The 16,546-nt window shown below is 50.5% G+C and overlaps 1 protein-coding gene across 5 annotated transcripts in view; it reads left to right on the forward strand.

Annotated features, from left to right (window-relative positions):
* Crocc (ciliary rootlet coiled-coil, rootletin) overlaps positions 1 to 16,546 on the forward strand; it is a 45,956-nt gene that overhangs the window by 18,786 nt on the left and 10,624 nt on the right. For all 5 annotated transcript variants that reach the window (XM_057784244.1, XM_057784248.1, XM_057784243.1 and 2 more), the window contains 13 exons: positions 2,219 to 2,401; positions 4,590 to 4,734; positions 5,608 to 5,754; positions 6,046 to 6,276; positions 6,940 to 7,133; positions 7,402 to 7,529; positions 8,508 to 8,677; positions 10,399 to 10,578; positions 11,109 to 11,243; positions 11,610 to 11,753; positions 12,119 to 12,357; positions 12,800 to 12,959; positions 16,060 to 16,227. In XM_057784244.1, coding sequence (XP_057640227.1) covers positions 2,219 to 2,401; positions 4,590 to 4,734; positions 5,608 to 5,754; positions 6,046 to 6,276; positions 6,940 to 7,133; positions 7,402 to 7,529; positions 8,508 to 8,677; positions 10,399 to 10,578; positions 11,109 to 11,243; positions 11,610 to 11,753; positions 12,119 to 12,357; positions 12,800 to 12,959; positions 16,060 to 16,227 — 2,224 coding nt within the window. The remainder of the gene's footprint in view (positions 1 to 2,218; positions 2,402 to 4,589; positions 4,735 to 5,607; positions 5,755 to 6,045; positions 6,277 to 6,939; positions 7,134 to 7,401; positions 7,530 to 8,507; positions 8,678 to 10,398; positions 10,579 to 11,108; positions 11,244 to 11,609; positions 11,754 to 12,118; positions 12,358 to 12,799; positions 12,960 to 16,059; positions 16,228 to 16,546) is intronic.

The following is a 16,546-nucleotide window of genomic DNA, read 5'->3' on the forward strand; positions in this document are numbered from 1 at the left end:
CCTCTGAGCCATCTCTCCAATCCCGAGACTTTTAAAATGATGATGATGGTGGTGGTGATGATGATGGTGATGATGAGTTGTATGTGGGTATGTGCTCTCCGAGAAACCAGAGCTGCCAGCTAGACCCCTGTGGATCTGGAGTTTGAGGTGACCATGAGCTACCCAGGGTGGATGCTGAGAACCACACTGGTCCTCTGCAACAGTGGGATGTACTCAGAAGAACATTCAGGAATGTTATTCTCTCATCTCCATTCATGGGCCTTGTTACACACACCTCCACACACAGAACAACAACAAAATAAAGATGTTATAAAATTTCTTTTTTAAGAGACACACGTTATCCTCCTCTTGGCTACCTGGTAGATTTTGGATTTTACTTACTTACTTACTTACTTATTTATTTATTTATTTATTTATTTATTTTTGGTGTTGTTGCTTTTTCATTTTCTTTTTCTAAATAAAAACACCAAAGGTAGGCACAGTGGTGGATACCTTTAATTCCTACATTCTGGAGGCAGAGGCAGGCAGATCTCTGAGTTCTAGGCCAGCCGGGTCTATGTAGGAAGCTCCAGGCCAGCCAGGGTTACATAATGAAACCTGTCTTAAACAAACAAACAAACAAACAAGTCTCTAAGACAAGCAAGGACTGGTAGCTCACATCTGCAGTCCAGCACTTAGGACACTGAGGCAGGAAGATTATCCCAAGTATGAGGTCATCCTAGGCTATATAACAGTTCCAAGCCAGCCGGGGCCACATAGTAAGACCAGCCTGACCTGCTAAGCGAGTTCCAGAGCTATACAGAAATACCCTATCTAGGAAAACAAAAACAAAACGGAGAGAGAGAAAAGATAAACTCAAAGTGCGATCCCCCAACTCCCACCCTTACTCCCACCTGCCTCACCTGCTCATCTTAACCCTGAGTTCTGCTTTTGCCTTCCATAGTCCTGGCAATATGGAAGCACAGTAGGTGTGCATGTGTGCATTTGCATACCTACTGTGTTCCAGGATGTGTGGCAAGTGCTGCACCCGTGGTACCTCAAATTCATGTGAATCTGTCAGAGCTGTCTTCATACAGCTGGTGAAAGACTTTCTAGACTCAACTCTGAGTGTGCATGGAGGTGGCAGTGGCTTATCTGGGGCCAGGCCTTTGGTTTCCTTTTGTGGGAAGAAACTGGGCCTTTTAAATGGTAATATCTTTGGTGAGAAACCCATTTTGCATTCTGAAGTGGTTTGTTTTTTTTTTTTGTTTGCTTTTCGAGACAGGTTTCTCTGTAACTTTGGAGCCTGTCCTAGAACTCCTTCTGTAGACAAAGCTTTCAGAGATCTGCCTGTCACTGCTCCCAAATGCCGAGATTAAAGACATGCGTCATCACTGCCTGGAACATTCTACTGTCTTTATTTATTACTTATTTATTTATCTTTTTTTTTTTTTTTTTTTTTTTTTTGGTTTTTCGAGACAGGGTTTCTCTGTGGTTTTGGAGCCTGTCCTGGAACTAGCTCTTGTAGACCAAGCTGGTCTTGAACTCTGGCTGCTCTTCCAGAGGTCCTGAGTTCAATTCCCAGCAACCACATGGTGGCTCAAAACCATCTGTAATGAGATCTGGTGCCCTTTCTGACCTACAACATGCATGCAGACAGAACACTGTATATATAATTAATAAATTAATCTTTAAAAAAATAAAAGAGGTAGGTATCTCTTAGCCTGATCTCCAGGCCCCAGCTGACAAGGGAGCTCCCAGTCTGACAAGGTCCAGCCCCCAGTGCAGGACCACTGGAGTTGGGGAAGACATTCTCAGTGGCTCCCTCCTTCCTGTGTGTACATACTTCTGCTCTGTGCAGTGTGAAGCTCTGGGATCCAGACAGATCAGTTCTGTTTGGAGGGTGATAGATGGTGGGTGTTCCTGGCCATGCAGCTGAGAACTGGTATCTGAGGTGCCTGTGTGTCCCAGAATCCTGTTCTGGCCTCTCCCACTTGCTAGAGTACTTTCAGCTGACAGCAGCATCTTTCCCATTCCTCTGGCCTCTAGGTCTGCAAACTAGGGAGAGAGCTATTCTCAGTGCCAGGTGGTGTGAGATGAGTCAGCTGCGAGAAGCATCAGGGAAGGCTTCCTGGAGACAGTGTCCTGGAGGACAGAGACTGTAGTCAGAGTAGTCAGTCCAACGTCTTCTCTGGCAGACAGCAGCCTCAAAATGCCCTCTCCTCTCTTTGTCCTACAGGGAGAAGGGCAGCCTGGCCCACAACCTGCAGGTGACTCAGCAGCAGGCTGAAGAGCTACACCAGGAGCTAGAAAAGCTTCAGGCTGCCCAGGAGGACCTGAGGCGCCAGCACACCCAGCTGGAGGACAAGCAAGAAGACACAGTGCAGGAGGGGGCTCGGGCCCGCAGAGAGCTGGAGCGCAGGTGGGTCCCTGCTCACCGAGGGTCCTTCAGTGCACCTCTTGGGGATGTGTGCATCATATTCTCTAGACTGCTTGCTGTTGTCTGGGGACAACAGCATCTTTAGAATACCCAATCCTGGGAGAGCTAGCTCTTGTCCAGTCTCGGTGTGATAGGAAAATCTTGGGCTGGAGTATTCTGTGAGGCTGGACCATCTCAGCCATCAGTCTTGAAGCTGTTCTGGATGTAGAATTCTGAGGAAACTGTGACAGAGGCATTCTGAGAGACTGGATCACCTGGGCCACCTGTTTTCATTGATGTCTGGTCCCCCTGCTATGAAAACACACAAACTTTCAAAGGTAACATACATATCTATATTAACACAAGTGTATGGACTGGGTATTATACACAAGCCAGCCAAAGATGATTTTTTGTTTTATTCTTGAGCAGGTAAAATATAGGTCATCTGCCTTGTAGTTTTCTAGGTTTATTTTATGTAGCCAGTACAGTCTTTCGTTTCCTGTGGAAACAAAAGCATAACCTCTTCCCCAAAACAATACATTTTTCTGACTTCCATTTTAAAGTTAAGGCTTTCCTAAAGTATCTAGGGTGGCTTAATTCAGCAGTCCCTTCCACAACCCAGTGTCTCTTAGCAGCTGTTACTCTCTGTTCATTAGCATTCAAAAATGCAGAATTAGCAAAGCACCATATAAGGGTTAACTCTCTGTGTTATAATAATCCTTACATGACTTATTGTTTTATATTATTTTACATTTTTTAAAGACTTTATTATTTATAAACTAATTTTTCTATTACTATCTATACCCATTTTCTTTCTTCAGCATCTAAGCACACTTTAAAACACTACCTCTTAGAGGTTTTCTGTGTCTGGACGTGACTTTACTAAGCATCTGCAGTATTTTCTGATGGTATGAAACAAATCTTAAACTATATCAGCTGAAGTGTACTTTAGCTTAGTGCATGGCACTGGAGCTTGGAAGTCTGTATGCTGCCGAGCTTACTCCTGGAGACTTTGGTCACCAGGAAGATGTGCCAGGAAGACACATTTGTCTCTATGGTTCTGAACTTTTTTTTTTTTTTTTAAATATTTATTTATTTATTATATATACAATATTCTGTCCGTGTGTATGTCTGCAGGCCAGAAGAGGGCACCAGACCTCATTACCGATGGTTGTGAGCCACCATGTGGTTGCTGGGAATTGAACTCAGGACCTTTGGAAGAGCAGGCAATGCTCTTAACCACTGAGCCATCTCTCCAGCCCGGTTCTGAACTTTTAAAAGTTTTCTCACACCTTATGTGGATTTATGTGGCCAGATATGTGCCATATGTAGGTGGACTTTTCTTTTTGAGCAGCCAGCTCACGGAGGGGGTGGAGAGATGACTGAGCAGTTAAGAGCACTGACTACTCTTCCAGAGGACCCAGGTTCAATTCTTAGCACCCACATGGCAGCTCACAACTGTCTGTAACTCTTCTTCCAGGGGTTCTGATACCCTCATAAAGACATGCACACAGGAAAAACACCAATGCACGTAAAATAAAAATTTAAAAAGTGACATGGAGACATTATTAATTAATTATGAAAGCTCGACCTTAGCTTAGGCTTGTTTCTAACTAGGTCTTGTAACTTTTTTTTTAATATTTATTTATTTATTATGTGTACAATATTCTTTCTGCGTGTATGCCTGAAGGCCAGAAGAGGGCACCAGACCCCATTACAGATGGTTGTGAGCCTCCATGTGGTTGCTGGGAATTGAACTCAGGACCTTTGGAAGAGCAGGCAATGCTCTTAACCGCTGAGCCATCTCTCCAGCCCTCTAGGTCTTGTAATTTAACCCATATATATTTTTTAAGTTTTTGGAGCCTGTCCTGGAACTTGCTCTGTAGAGCAGGCTGGCCTTGAACTCACAGAGATCCTCCTGTCTCTGCCTCCCGAGTGCTGTAACCCATATTGTTTAGTCTACATTCTTCCATGTGCCTGCTATCTAACTCATCTCCATTTTGCCCTTCCTAGTTATTCCTCATCTGACTGGTGACTCCGCCTCTCTTCTTCCCAGAGCTCTCTCTGTCCAGAAGTCCCTGCTATACCTCCTGCCTAACTATTGACCATTTAGCTTTTTATTAAACCAATCACAGTGACACATCTTCACACAGTGTAAAGGAATATTTTATAACAGTCCTCTGTCCCACAGCCACAGGCAGCTGGAGCAGCTGGAAGTGAAGCGCTCAGGACTGGCTAAGGAGCTGGTGGAGGTGCGGGAGGCACTAAACAGCGCCATATTGCAGAGGGATGTGCTGCAGACAGAGAAGGCGGAGGTGGCTGAGGCACTGACCAAGGTGAATCCAGCCAGCTGCACAGTCAGGATTTGTCCACTGGCCACAGACTGACCCCTCTCAGGCCACTGTCTGAGCATGTCCCTGGAATCAGACTGACCTTTTATTTTTTATCTATTTATTTGTTACTGTGTTTTAAATCCACAGACATCCCATGCCGTGTGTGTGGTAGGGTGCAAGTGCGTGCTGTGGTGGTTGCCTGGAAGTCAGGATAGCCTTGGTGTCCATCCATGCCTTCCACCTTATTTATGGCCCATTATTGTTCCCTGCTTTGTACACTAGCTGGATCTTGAACTTCTGGGGACTCTCCTGTCTTTCCCCCATCATGCTGTAGGAATGCTGGTATTATACTTGTTAACTTAGGCATACAGCTTGTACGTGGATTATGGGGATTTGAACTCATATCTTTATGCTTGAGCAGCAAATGTTTTACCCACTGAGCCATCTCCCTACCCCCACAGACTGACTTTTGACCCAGGCCATAGATCCCTCTTCTTCAGAGGCTCTTGAGACTGGAGCCTGAACCTTAGGGTCACCTGGACCTTTCTGTGGAGATGGGCCCTGCGACTGAGGAAGTTTGGGCCATTGTCCTAAGAGTCCTCAGAAGGTGCTTGACCCACTTCTGGTGGCCTAGGCTCTACATGATGGCCTCTAGGTTGCAGCTGTAGTCTCTTCTGACCTCTGGCTCTGCCTTATGGTCCTTTCTTGAGCAGCTCTAGGGTATGAGGTGTCTTTGAGACAGCGTCCCAGTCTGTGGCCTTCTTTGATGGGATTACCCGACTCCTCTCAACCCTGCCTCCTTGGCCCCGACCCAGTCTGTCAGCGTCTGCTTCCTTGGATTTCTCCCTGACATCTGCTTCCCTGTTCCCACCGTAGGCCGAGGCTGGCCGTGCACAGCTAGAGCTTTCCCTGACCAAGCTGAGGGCAGAGGAGGCCTCTCTGCGAGACTCCCTGTCCAAGTTGAGTGCCCTCAATGAGAGCCTCGCCCAGGACAAGCTGGAGTTAAACCGCCTCATGGCCCAGGTATACTGTGCACCAGCCACCTGTCTCCTCTGTCAAGCATGCTGGGGCTCCTACACCCTACCTGTCTGTCCTGCTATCCACCTCTCATCCTGTTTGTCTTTCTTTGTCTGTTTTTTGCATCATAGAGGGCCCTGCTGTATTTTGGTGCTTTGTACTCCACACTGTGGACATTCTTCCTTCAGTTTAGGGAGCCTTCCCTGGGCTGGCTGTGACCATTGGTGGGAATGGAGGGGCATCCCTGGTCCTGGGACGGTTCCCTTCCTCCCCCAGACCTTTATCCATGTCCTACAGCTAGAGGAAGAAAAGGCGGTGCTCCTGGGCCAACAGCAGCAGGCAGAACATGCTACTACATTGGCTCTAGAGGAGCAGGAACGATTGGAGCAGCTGAGACTGGAGCAGGAGGTGGAGCGGCAGGGCCTGGAGGGCTCCCTCTGTGCCGCTGAGCAGGCCCGGGAGGCGCTGGAGCAGCAGCTCCTTGCATCGCGCAGTGAACGCAGTCATCTGCAGGAACAGTTGACCCAGGTGGGCTGAGCCCCAATCACATGTGTGGATAGGGTTTCTGGTCACTCGTGTGCTATTCTGGGATAAGCCATAAGCCATAGGCTTAGGTGCTTGCCTCTGGGTGTATATGCACCTCACCTCTTCTAGCTAAGGGCCTTGAACTGTATCCTACATGTCTCTGCCATCCCATTTGTCTCTGAGGCTAAGATTCTGTCACTTAGAGGATGCGCTGGCTTTGAACCGTGCGTGGTGAAGATCTGTCATATGAAGAAAGTAGAGATTCAGGAAACTGGAGCCACATGGCTGGAACCCAGTTTAGGGTTCCAGGCCTCCAGGGCCTGTGATGCAGCCTGTGTTCTGGGGTCCAGGGGGTCCTGTGAGGAAGGTGCAGCTCCAGCTCTTCCCTGCAGCTTCCACAGCTGCTTTCCTTGCCTTGCTGTGTTCAGCTTCTTAGAATGTTTTGGGCACAGGGCAGAGTGAGTGACGAGGGCCCTTGTTTTTTCACATGTGTGCATTTGCAGGTGTAGACAAGGCTAAGGTTTGCCCTGGGCACACACGCACACCAGTATAGAGCCTGTGCTCAACCCCTTAGTCTTCTGCTGCCAGGCCAGCACTGGACTAGACCCCCACATTAAAGTGCTGCACAGTGAACCAGCCAGGGCTCACAATCCCTGGATTGGCCAGCTCTCCCGGCAGCTGAGTGGACGGGACCAGGAGCTGGAGCAGGCCCTGCGGGAGTCACAGCGACAGGTGGAGGCACTGGAGCGCATGACCCGGGAGAAGGAGGCACTGGTCAAGGAGCGGGCTGGCCTGGCTGTGCAGCTGGCAGCAGCAGAGCGTGAGGGCCGGACCCTGTCGGAGGAGGCCCTTAGACTACGGTAAGGCATGGGCTTTGCCCAACTCCCAGCAGGGGGCACCCCTGGGGAAACTTCCTCACCAGCCCCGCCCTGGGGTTAACCCAGAGGAGCAGTTACTTAGGAGCCATGCTTACCAACGCAGCCTAGCTCAGGTGCAGTCTTCCTGGGGGAGCCTGGGTTCTAGCTGGGAAGGTAGACTGGCATTTGGCCCATACTGGCTACACCCTGAGGCCCACAGTCCTGGGGCAGGGAGGCTGAGTCCCAAGGCCTTGGGGAATGTGTGCTACAGCTTGGAGAAGGAAGCCCTGGAGAGCAGCCTGTTTGAGGTGCAGAAGCAGCTGGCTCAGCTCGAAGCCCGCCGGGAGCAGTTAGAAGCTGACAGTCAAGCCCTGCTGCTGGCCAAGGAAACCCTGATGGGTATGAGGGTCTGGGTCCTGGGGAACACCTGGCTCCATACTAGAGGTTAGGAGTCCTCGGTGAGGTGTGTGGCAGACCTGGGTCCCTGAACAAGCCCTTCTCTGAGCTGTAGGTTCCTCTGACAGCAGAGTTAGGGAGGGGGAATACCCACCTGCCTAACCTGTTGCCAGGATGAGGTGAAGGAGCTCGTGAAGGAAGGCCTTGGCAAAGTGCCTGACTCAGCCAACTGTGGCTGCTGTGTCTTCGTCATCAGGGAGGCTGGAGAGTTCTAAGGTCCCTATAGAACCATCAGCTACTTCCATGAATCAGCCCCATGGCCCCAGCCCATGGTGCCTACATGCTCCCCTCTCTCTAAATTCAATCTTTCCAGCTCAGTGAATGTAAAGCTCAGCTAGCTAAGTACCCGCTTGGGTCGTGGGAATTGACTTTCCTGACTCAGACAGACCCGAGGAGGGCAGTGCACGTGCTGACCAGATGGGACATACCTTCCACTCGAGACCCCTCCGTGAGGGCTGGCATTGCCACTGATGGAGACACTCCATAAAGCTAGACAGCTTTGCATCGTTTCTGGTCTTGGAGCATTGTCTTTGACAAGGATGAGGCTGTCATTTAAATAACAAGGCACATCATTTAAATGCAGTGACATACTGGGATGTATGGAGTATTATCAGCTGCATGACCCAGCAAGCATGCCAATAATGGGTGTCACTGCAGTTTTGATAGCCTTCCCCTTTATGTAGCACTTCTCATTGGGCATTTTATCCCTTGTATATGAGGGGAACAGAGCCAGTGAGCCCATACAGCAAGTGGGAAACTGGTATTCAGAGGGGTTGAGCCACTTCTCCAAGAAACCCAATGTAGGTGCCAGGCAAGCTCTCTTCCCTCTAGTTTTGCCCATGTGGCTCATCTGGCCCGAGTCTCTTGTCCCAGAGGGAGATTGTGACTCAGCCCTGTCATCCTGCTATCCTTCTTGTGCAGGGGAGCTGGCAGGCCTGCGGCAACAGGTTATAGCCACCGAAGAGAAAGCAGCCTTGGACAAAGAACTGATGACCCAGAAGCTGGTGCAGGCTGAGCGGGAGGCCCAGGCCTCTCTGCGGGAGCAGCGAGCAGCTCACGAGGAAGACCTTGAGAGACTCCAGCGTGAGAAGGTTTGGTCAGCTGGGGAGGAGTAGGCAGGACTCTGAGCTTTACTGTCTCTGAGCTCTGGGGATGCAGCTGCCTTTGTTCTGCCTCTGTCTCTACATCTGTGTAACAGGACTTCATGTCTGCCATAGAAGTCCTGGGGACAGCTGGGGAGATCTGTGGCAGTAAGTTGTCCTTATCAGATATGTAGAGTTCCAGACCCCAGATTAACTCCAATTGTAGTGAACCTGATGGAAACCCACAACCATACCAAAACAAGGTCAGTATAGTATATAGCAGAAAGAGGCTGGTTGTGGTGGTACATACCTTTAGTACTTTCATTGAGAAGGCAGAAGCAGGCAGATCTTTGAGAGTTTGAGGCTAGCCTGGTCAACATAGTTCCAGAACAGCCAGGGCTACATGGTGAGGCCTTGTCTCAAAACAAAACATACAGTAAAAAGCTACGTTCATTTGCTAAAGTTCAAGAATGATAGGCAGGGCATGCCAAGGAAGTCACTTGAACACTGATTCTATGCTTACATTTCCTGAGTCTGTGTCTGATCTTGGTTTCACTTCACTGATGCTGTTTAAGATTTTGTTCCTTCAGTTTTCCACCCATAGAAGTGGGGATAGATTGCTATGGGGTCTTGTATGTAAAGGAGTTAGCCTAGTGACCATTACTTAGTAAATTTCCTGTCAATTCCTGTTTTGGGGGTGCTCTCCAGAGTTGTCCGCAGGACAGGGGCCTCTAGAAACTGAACCTGGTCAGGGCTGCCTCCAACAGTTTCATATTTCATATTCTACTTGCAGGGCAGTGGTGTGAGAGATGCCCCTGAACCTCCTTGAATTAAGGTGGAAATTACCACATATGATCTGTAGGTGTCAGGGTATCACCTGAAGAAGGTCTCACCTACTATCCTTCAGAAAGTTCTAGGGAACAGAACTCCCAGAGAAAGCTGTCCTTTGTCATGGACTGTACCATGTTCAGGGAGCCATGCTCTGATCCCTGGTCCTGTCTGTCTTGACCTCATCAGTGCTTCCAAGTCTGTCTTCTCTCCAGCTTCTCTGCCAGTCTGGTCCCTGGAGCTCTGCCACTCTTGTAAGCAGCCCTACTCTGCTCTGCACAACCCTCTAGCCGCTTGCACAGAGTGGGAGAGAGGGTCCAGCACTTGCTGCTCTTCTAGGTTAAGTTCCTAGCATCCACATGACAGCTCACAATCATCCCTAACTTTTCTGTAACTTCAGTTCCAGGGAACCCAATGCCATCTTCTAACCTTCAGAGGCATCAGGAATGCACAGGGTACATAGACATCATGCACACAAAACACCCATACACAGAAAATAAATAAATCTAAAAGAAAGTTTAAAAAATAAAATTCAGATTGACTTTGTCACCTTGGGGCTGACTGGGTCCCTATTGTCCTGGTGTGACCCAGTGACTGTGTCTATGGCTTTGACCCATTGTTACCATGTCCCTGAGGATTCCTGAGGTTCCAGCCTGTTCTTCCCTCCCTGGCCTAGTTCTCTTCTGTCTGGATGGCTGCTGCTTCGTCTTCACCAGGGAGCATTCTTATCCCCAGCCCAGGTTGCTGTGCCTCCTTGCTGCAAAGACCTGATGTGACTTGGTCACCCATCCTGCCTCTTAGCTGGGGGGGAGGGGGTATTTGGGCCTTTTTCTGACCTGAAGTATGCAAGGGGCTTCCTGGGCTCTTTCTTGCGTGTCACACGGCCTGGCTTTGGTCCTCAGGAGGCTGCATGGCGGGAACTGCAGGCAGAGCGGACTCAGCTGCAGGGCCAGCTGCAGCAGGAGCGGGAGGAGCTGCTGGCACGGATGGAGGCAGAGAAGGAAGAACTGAGTGAGGAGATCGCTGCGCTGCAGCAGGAGCGGGATGAAGGCCTGCTCCTGGCCGAGAGCGAGAAGCAGCAGGTTTGTGAGTCTGAGTGGCCTCTGCAGCTCTCCTGGCTCTGTCCAGCAAGTCCCCACACAGCAGCTGGAGCCCAGGAATCATCCAGTTTCTTCCTGGGCCTCAGTTTTCTCACCTGCAGGGTAGGAGAACTGGAGGCCTAGCACACAGTAGCAGTGACAGTAGACACGAGGCAAGCTGTCTCACATTCTTCTCTCTCTTCGCTTGCCTCAGGCTGCATGCCTGTGGAGGGTGCCCACAGGTGCTTGCTGACCCTTCCCAATAGTTAATTCTTGATTTCTGTAAGGTAATAGAGCATGGCAGACTGCGGCTGTGTGCTGTGTCACCCTGGCAAGTGACATTCTCCCTGAGCTATTGTTTTCTCTTCTGTAACATGGGAATCCCGAAAGTCTTTGCCCTGGGGTAGTTGAGGCATTAGTTTTTCTGTAGATCATGTTCACTTCCTGGGCCAGTACTGCTACTGAGCACCAGTGGGAGGCTACGAGAAAGAACTAGCCACCCACTAAGCCTTGTCTTCCTTGCCTCTGCCTAGGCCTTGTCCCTGAAGGAATCCGAGAAGACAGCACTGTCTGAGAAGTTGATGGGAACCCGGCACAGTCTGGCTGCCATCTCTCTGGAGATGGAACGTCAGAAGCGAGATGCCCAGAGCCGACAGGAGCAGGACCGGGTAGGTAGGCACCCAGGCCTTTATCCAAGGGGAAAGCAGCTTGCCTGGAGAGGCCCATCTGTGGGAAGGCCTGGTCTTGTCTTGGGGATGCTTCCAGGTTGTGGGGAAGGTCCAGCCCTTCCTTCAAGACCCAACTGAGGGAAGTAGCCAATAACTCCACCCTGGTGAGACCACAAGTGTAGAGAGGCCAGCTTAAAGATCACACCTCACCCTCACCCCCTCATCCCTCTCTCCCCCTGCACAACTGAAGAATGATCAAGCTGTGGTGGCCCCCAAGGAGGGGCTGCATTTTAGCCAGAGGAATAGGGCAGTGCATTGGGATTGGGGGCCACATCAGACTAAGTGTGAGGATCCTGACTGCCTCAGAACACAGTGAACGCCCTCACATCTGAGCTTCGAGACCTCCGGGCCCAGCTGGAGGAGGCCACTGCGGCCCATGCCCAGCAGGTGAAAGAACTCCAGGAGCAGACTGGGAACCTGGGCAGGCAGCGGGAGTCCAGCATGCGAGAGGTGAGCTGACACTGTCCTGGCTGCATGTGGAGTGCTGGGGCTGATCCCGTGAGTCCTGCAGTGAGGACAGACAGTGGCTAACCCAAATAGAAGGCAGGAGACATTTAAGCACCTGGTGTTTGCAGAGGGGGCTTGGGGGACTCATTCACTGGACAGTCCTAATGGGGACTGTTTTCAGGTTCATGTACTGCTGCTGAGTCCAGTGTTCCTTGTCCCATACCACAACTGAGATCAGCCACCCACCTCAGATTAATGGGGCATTGTTGGGACTGTGATATCCCCTAGCCAGGGAAGGGAGTGGCATATAAGCCTGTTCCTGCCGCGGCCTTAGCCTGAGGGGTCCTAACCTCATTCTGGACCCACAGGCAGAAGAGCTGAGAACTCAGCTACGCCTACTGGAGGATACCCGTGATGGGCTGCGGCGAGAGCTGCTGGAGGCTCAGCGCAAGGTTCGGGACAGCCAGGAGGGCTGTGAGGCCCAGCGCCAGGAAGCCAGTGAGCTGCGGCGCAGTCTGAGTGAGGGTACCAAGGAGTGTGAGGCCCTGCGGCGCTCCAACGAGGAGCTGAGGACTGCCGTGAAGAAGGCTGAGAGCGAGCGCATCAGGTGAGAGGTGCAGAGGGCTTGCCGACCACACCTCATCCTCTAGCAGTTAAGAACCCAACTGAACCATGGGCTCAGGGAACCATATACATGGTGAGTGTTGGTATGTATGTGAGCACAGCCTAGTGTCATTTTGGTGGCTTGTCTGTCACAGAAAATGGACAGGTGACAGCGGAGAGGGTTGGGTCACTCACTCTTAGGCTTCATCTGTGTCAATAACCTTGGAAACTAAGCTCCCTCCTGGATTCCCTCATGTCCCTCTCCCTGCCAAGGGCTTTCCCCCAGTTGTGCTGGGTTAGTGCAAGGGCAGCCATGTGGGCAGGCAGCGCTTAGGCTATCCTGTGGCAAGATGGGGCCGGACCCACTAGGAGCCAGGGGAGACCTTTGTGCACCGAGATGCAGATGACTGTCCCAGGACTCAGCCTCTACCTTCTGTTCTCTCCAGCCTGAAGCTTGCCAATGAAGACAAGGAACAGAAGCTGGCTCTCCTGGAGGAGGCTCGAGTATCCATAGGCAAGGAGGCTGGAGAACTGCGGGCCTCGCTGCAGGAGGTGGAGCGATCCAGGCTGGAGGCTCGCCGAGAGCTGCAGGAGCTTAGGCGACAGGTGCAGTCCTGGCTCCTGCCCTTCCACATGCTCTGGCCATCTCAGGAGGCTAGGTCCACTGTAAAATCAAGGCCTGGGCTGTAGCAAGCCTTTCACCTGACCTTGCCATTCATGGATGGGGTTTTGTGAGAGAACATACCCCTACTCACCCCAGAAGAGAAAGCACAACAGACCAAAGTAATGGTTGCCCCAAAGTCCAACTTGATGAACCAGTGGATTTTTATAGTAGTTGCAGGAGTGTGGGTGAGGGGTCACTTACAGGAGCAGGGATGATGCAAAACTGGCCACATCACATAAACACCAACCCTGGCACAGGCAGCTACTCCTGAAGGCTGCAGCTGGACAGGGAATCCCCTCCCTCATTGGTTGTTTATGCATCTGTAAGCCTGGGGATGGGCTTTTGAGTATTTTTCAGATTTCCATTCCCTCCTGAAAGGCTGTGTTTACCTCCTGAGTCTCAGGAGCCTCCCCTCCCTCACGGAGAGAGTTTTAGTTCAGAGGAAGCTGCTGTAGAGCAGAAAGGCTTTCAGGGGCCTTCTACCTGTGAACTGTGGAGACACTGTGTGCCCTGTGTCCATTCAGACTCAGGCGTCCCCACAGGGAGGCCCAGCATCTTGTCCAGTACGAGAGAGAGGAACCTGAGCAGTAAAGGATTAGCTCCAGGGAAGCAGGCCTGGCTAGCAGACTGCAGTGAGCCGAGAGCTGCTGCGGTGCTTCCACTTTTACAGGCCACAGGTCTCTGCTTCCACCCTCCTTACTTACTGCTGTAAGAAAGTAGCCGCAACTTCCCAGCTACTGTGGAGACTGAGGCCAGAAGGGCACAGGTTCAAGGCCTGCCTGGGCTGCAAGGTCTGTTCAAGGACAGTCTTGACTTACTGAGACCCTGTTCAAAATAAAAGGTAAAAACAGCAAGGCTAAGCCGGGCGGTGGTGGCGCACGCCTTTAATCCCAGCACTAGGGAGGCAGAGGCAGGCGGATCTCTGTGAGTTCGAGACCAGCCTGGTCTACAAGAGCTAGTTCCAGGACAGGCTCCAAAACCACAGAGAAACCCTGTCTCGAAAAAAAAAAAAAAAAAAAAAAAAACAGCAAGGCTATAAATTACTAACTCAGTGAGAATGCTCGCCAGAAGTGTGAAGTTCTGCGTTCACTGCCCTGTATTGCCAAGAAATAAAAGTAGGTCCTGGAGAGATGGCTCAGCAGTTAAGAGCACTGACTGTTCTTGCAGAAGACCTGGGTTCGATTCCCATCGCCTACATGGAAGCTCATAACTATCTGTAACTCTAGTCCCAGGGTATTCTTTTTTAAATTTATTTATTATGTAAATTTATTAATTATGTATATAGTGTTCTGAGCACCAGATCTCATTATACATGAGTGTGTGTAATCATGTGGTTGCTGGGAATTGAACACAGGACCTCTGGAACAGCAGTCAGTTCCCTTAACCTCTGAGCCATCTCTCAGCCCTAGTCCCAGGGTATTAATACCCTCTTCTTGGCCTCCACAGGGATATATGGTACACAAACAGACATACAGGGGCAAAGCATTTATACATATAAAAATAAATAAGTGAAAAATATTTTTTTTTTCCAATACAGGGTTTCTTTGTATAACAACCTTAGCTGTCCTGGAACTTGCTTTATAGACCAGGTTGGCCTCAAACTCAGAGATCTGTCTGTCTCTGGCTTCCCGAGTGCTGGCATTAAAGGTGTGTGCCACCATACCTGGTATAAAATTTTTTAAAAATGAAAATATCCATAAGAGGTTGGGTGTGTAGCTCAGTGGCAGGGTGCTTGCCCCACACGCCCAAAGCCTGTGTTTGCTCTCCAGTACAAGATGGGAGATGTGCGCACATACAAATGTCCTCTGCATGGAACATGAACACGGGGTGTGCTCCAGTCAACCTTTGTGAACACAGATTGAACCTCATCTAATTATCATGTGTCGGGAAATACTGTTTTCCTCTGTGGTTTTGTTTCATTGTGTTTTAGTTTTGAGCCATTTTCTGTTGTTTGAAAATGGAAGAGCTGTCCTTGCCTTAGTAGAACCAGGAGGTGGCTGAACTTGTCTGCAGGCTGGAGGGTGCTGACTCGGACTAGATCCCTACCCCATCACCAGCAAGCACTGATCAAGTGTCGGCTATCTGCTGGGCACTGCCAGCACACTGGAACATCAAGCTTTTCCCCCTTAAGGGGAACAGGAAACAGCCTTGATGGCTACAGTGGAGACATAGTGTCATAGCTAAAGACTGACGCTCTTTTTTTTTTTTAAAGATTTATTATGTATACAACTTTCTGCCTCCATTTATACCCACACGCCAGATGAGGGCGCCAGCTCTCTTTACAGATGGTTTGGAGCCACCATGTGGTTGCTGGGAATTGAACTCAGGACCTCTGGAAGAGCAGACAGTGCTCTTAACCACTGAGCCATCTCTAGTCCAAGACTGACGCTCTAAGATGGGTGGCATTCCTGAAAATAATGCCTTCTCACCTCAGACCCTCCAAGCCCCTCAAGTCAGCAGCCAAGTGGCTGGCGTCATGTGCTGGGCTCTGTGGGGAGCATGCTGAATGCTGATCTGTCAGGCCTACTCTAGTCCTGTGGGGTGGGTGGTCCTTGCCCCACCTGCTCCTGGGAAGAAACAGGCTTAGAATGTTCCCCTTGCCTGGGATCATATACCAGTCTGCTGCTTGTGGGCTGTGTAGTAGGCTAGTCATTCCGTGCTCTGGCCTGTCTTCTCTCCAGTGAAATCAGGGTTAAACATACAGGGACAAATGACGGTAAATTCAGTTGGTGTAAGTGCTTAAAACAAGAAGCACTCTGGTTTACAGAGACCTTGGGTGTTGTGGTTCCCAGCTGTAGTTGCTAGGTTGGTTGGATGTCAACCTCTTCCCTGCTGTCACCCTCACATTCAACCCCCATCAAGTGACATACAAGCCACTGGGGCGAGGCGCCTGGTATGAGCTGAGTTCAGTGAGCCCCTATGGACTCGGAATATTAAAGTTGAGGCCTACGTCCTAGGTCAGTCTATCCCGAGAGCCTCCTGGGCCAAGACTGGGCAGAACTGGAGGGCCCAGCTGACCTCCCTGTGTGCTCTGGTTCACAGATGAAGATACTGGACAATGACAATGCCAGGCTGGGCCGGGAGCTGGCAGACCTGCAAAGCCGCTTGACCCTGGGTGAGCGGGCAGAGAAGGAGAGCCGGCGAGAGGTTCTGGGCTTGCGGCAGAAGTTGCTAAAGCGTGAGAGCAGCCTGGAGGCCTTGAAGCAGGAGGTAACTGGGCAGGGGGGTGGGTTGGCCAGGGGAAAGTGGGCTACTGTCTGCCTGTGTCTTTCTTGCAGAGGAGTGTGCTGAGCCCACTACTTTGGGACCCTCCCTCAGTTGTATTAATACTAATAAGCAAAAGAATCTGTAGGCCTAATGTGTGCAGACACCAAAAGGTCATGGAAAGGCTCTGAAGACAGCCATAGTTGATTTCCCACAGCCTGCTCATGAGGCAGGTAATGGAAACCCCATTTCACTAGCAGAACCATGCAGGCTCAGAAAGGTCAAGACATCTGCCCAATGTCACACAGCCACCAGATCTTCTGTG

The sequence above is a fragment of the Chionomys nivalis genome, chromosome 11, assembly GCF_950005125.1.
Source record: "Chionomys nivalis chromosome 11, mChiNiv1.1, whole genome shotgun sequence".
Taxonomy (NCBI): Eukaryota; Metazoa; Chordata; class Mammalia; order Rodentia; family Cricetidae; genus Chionomys; species Chionomys nivalis.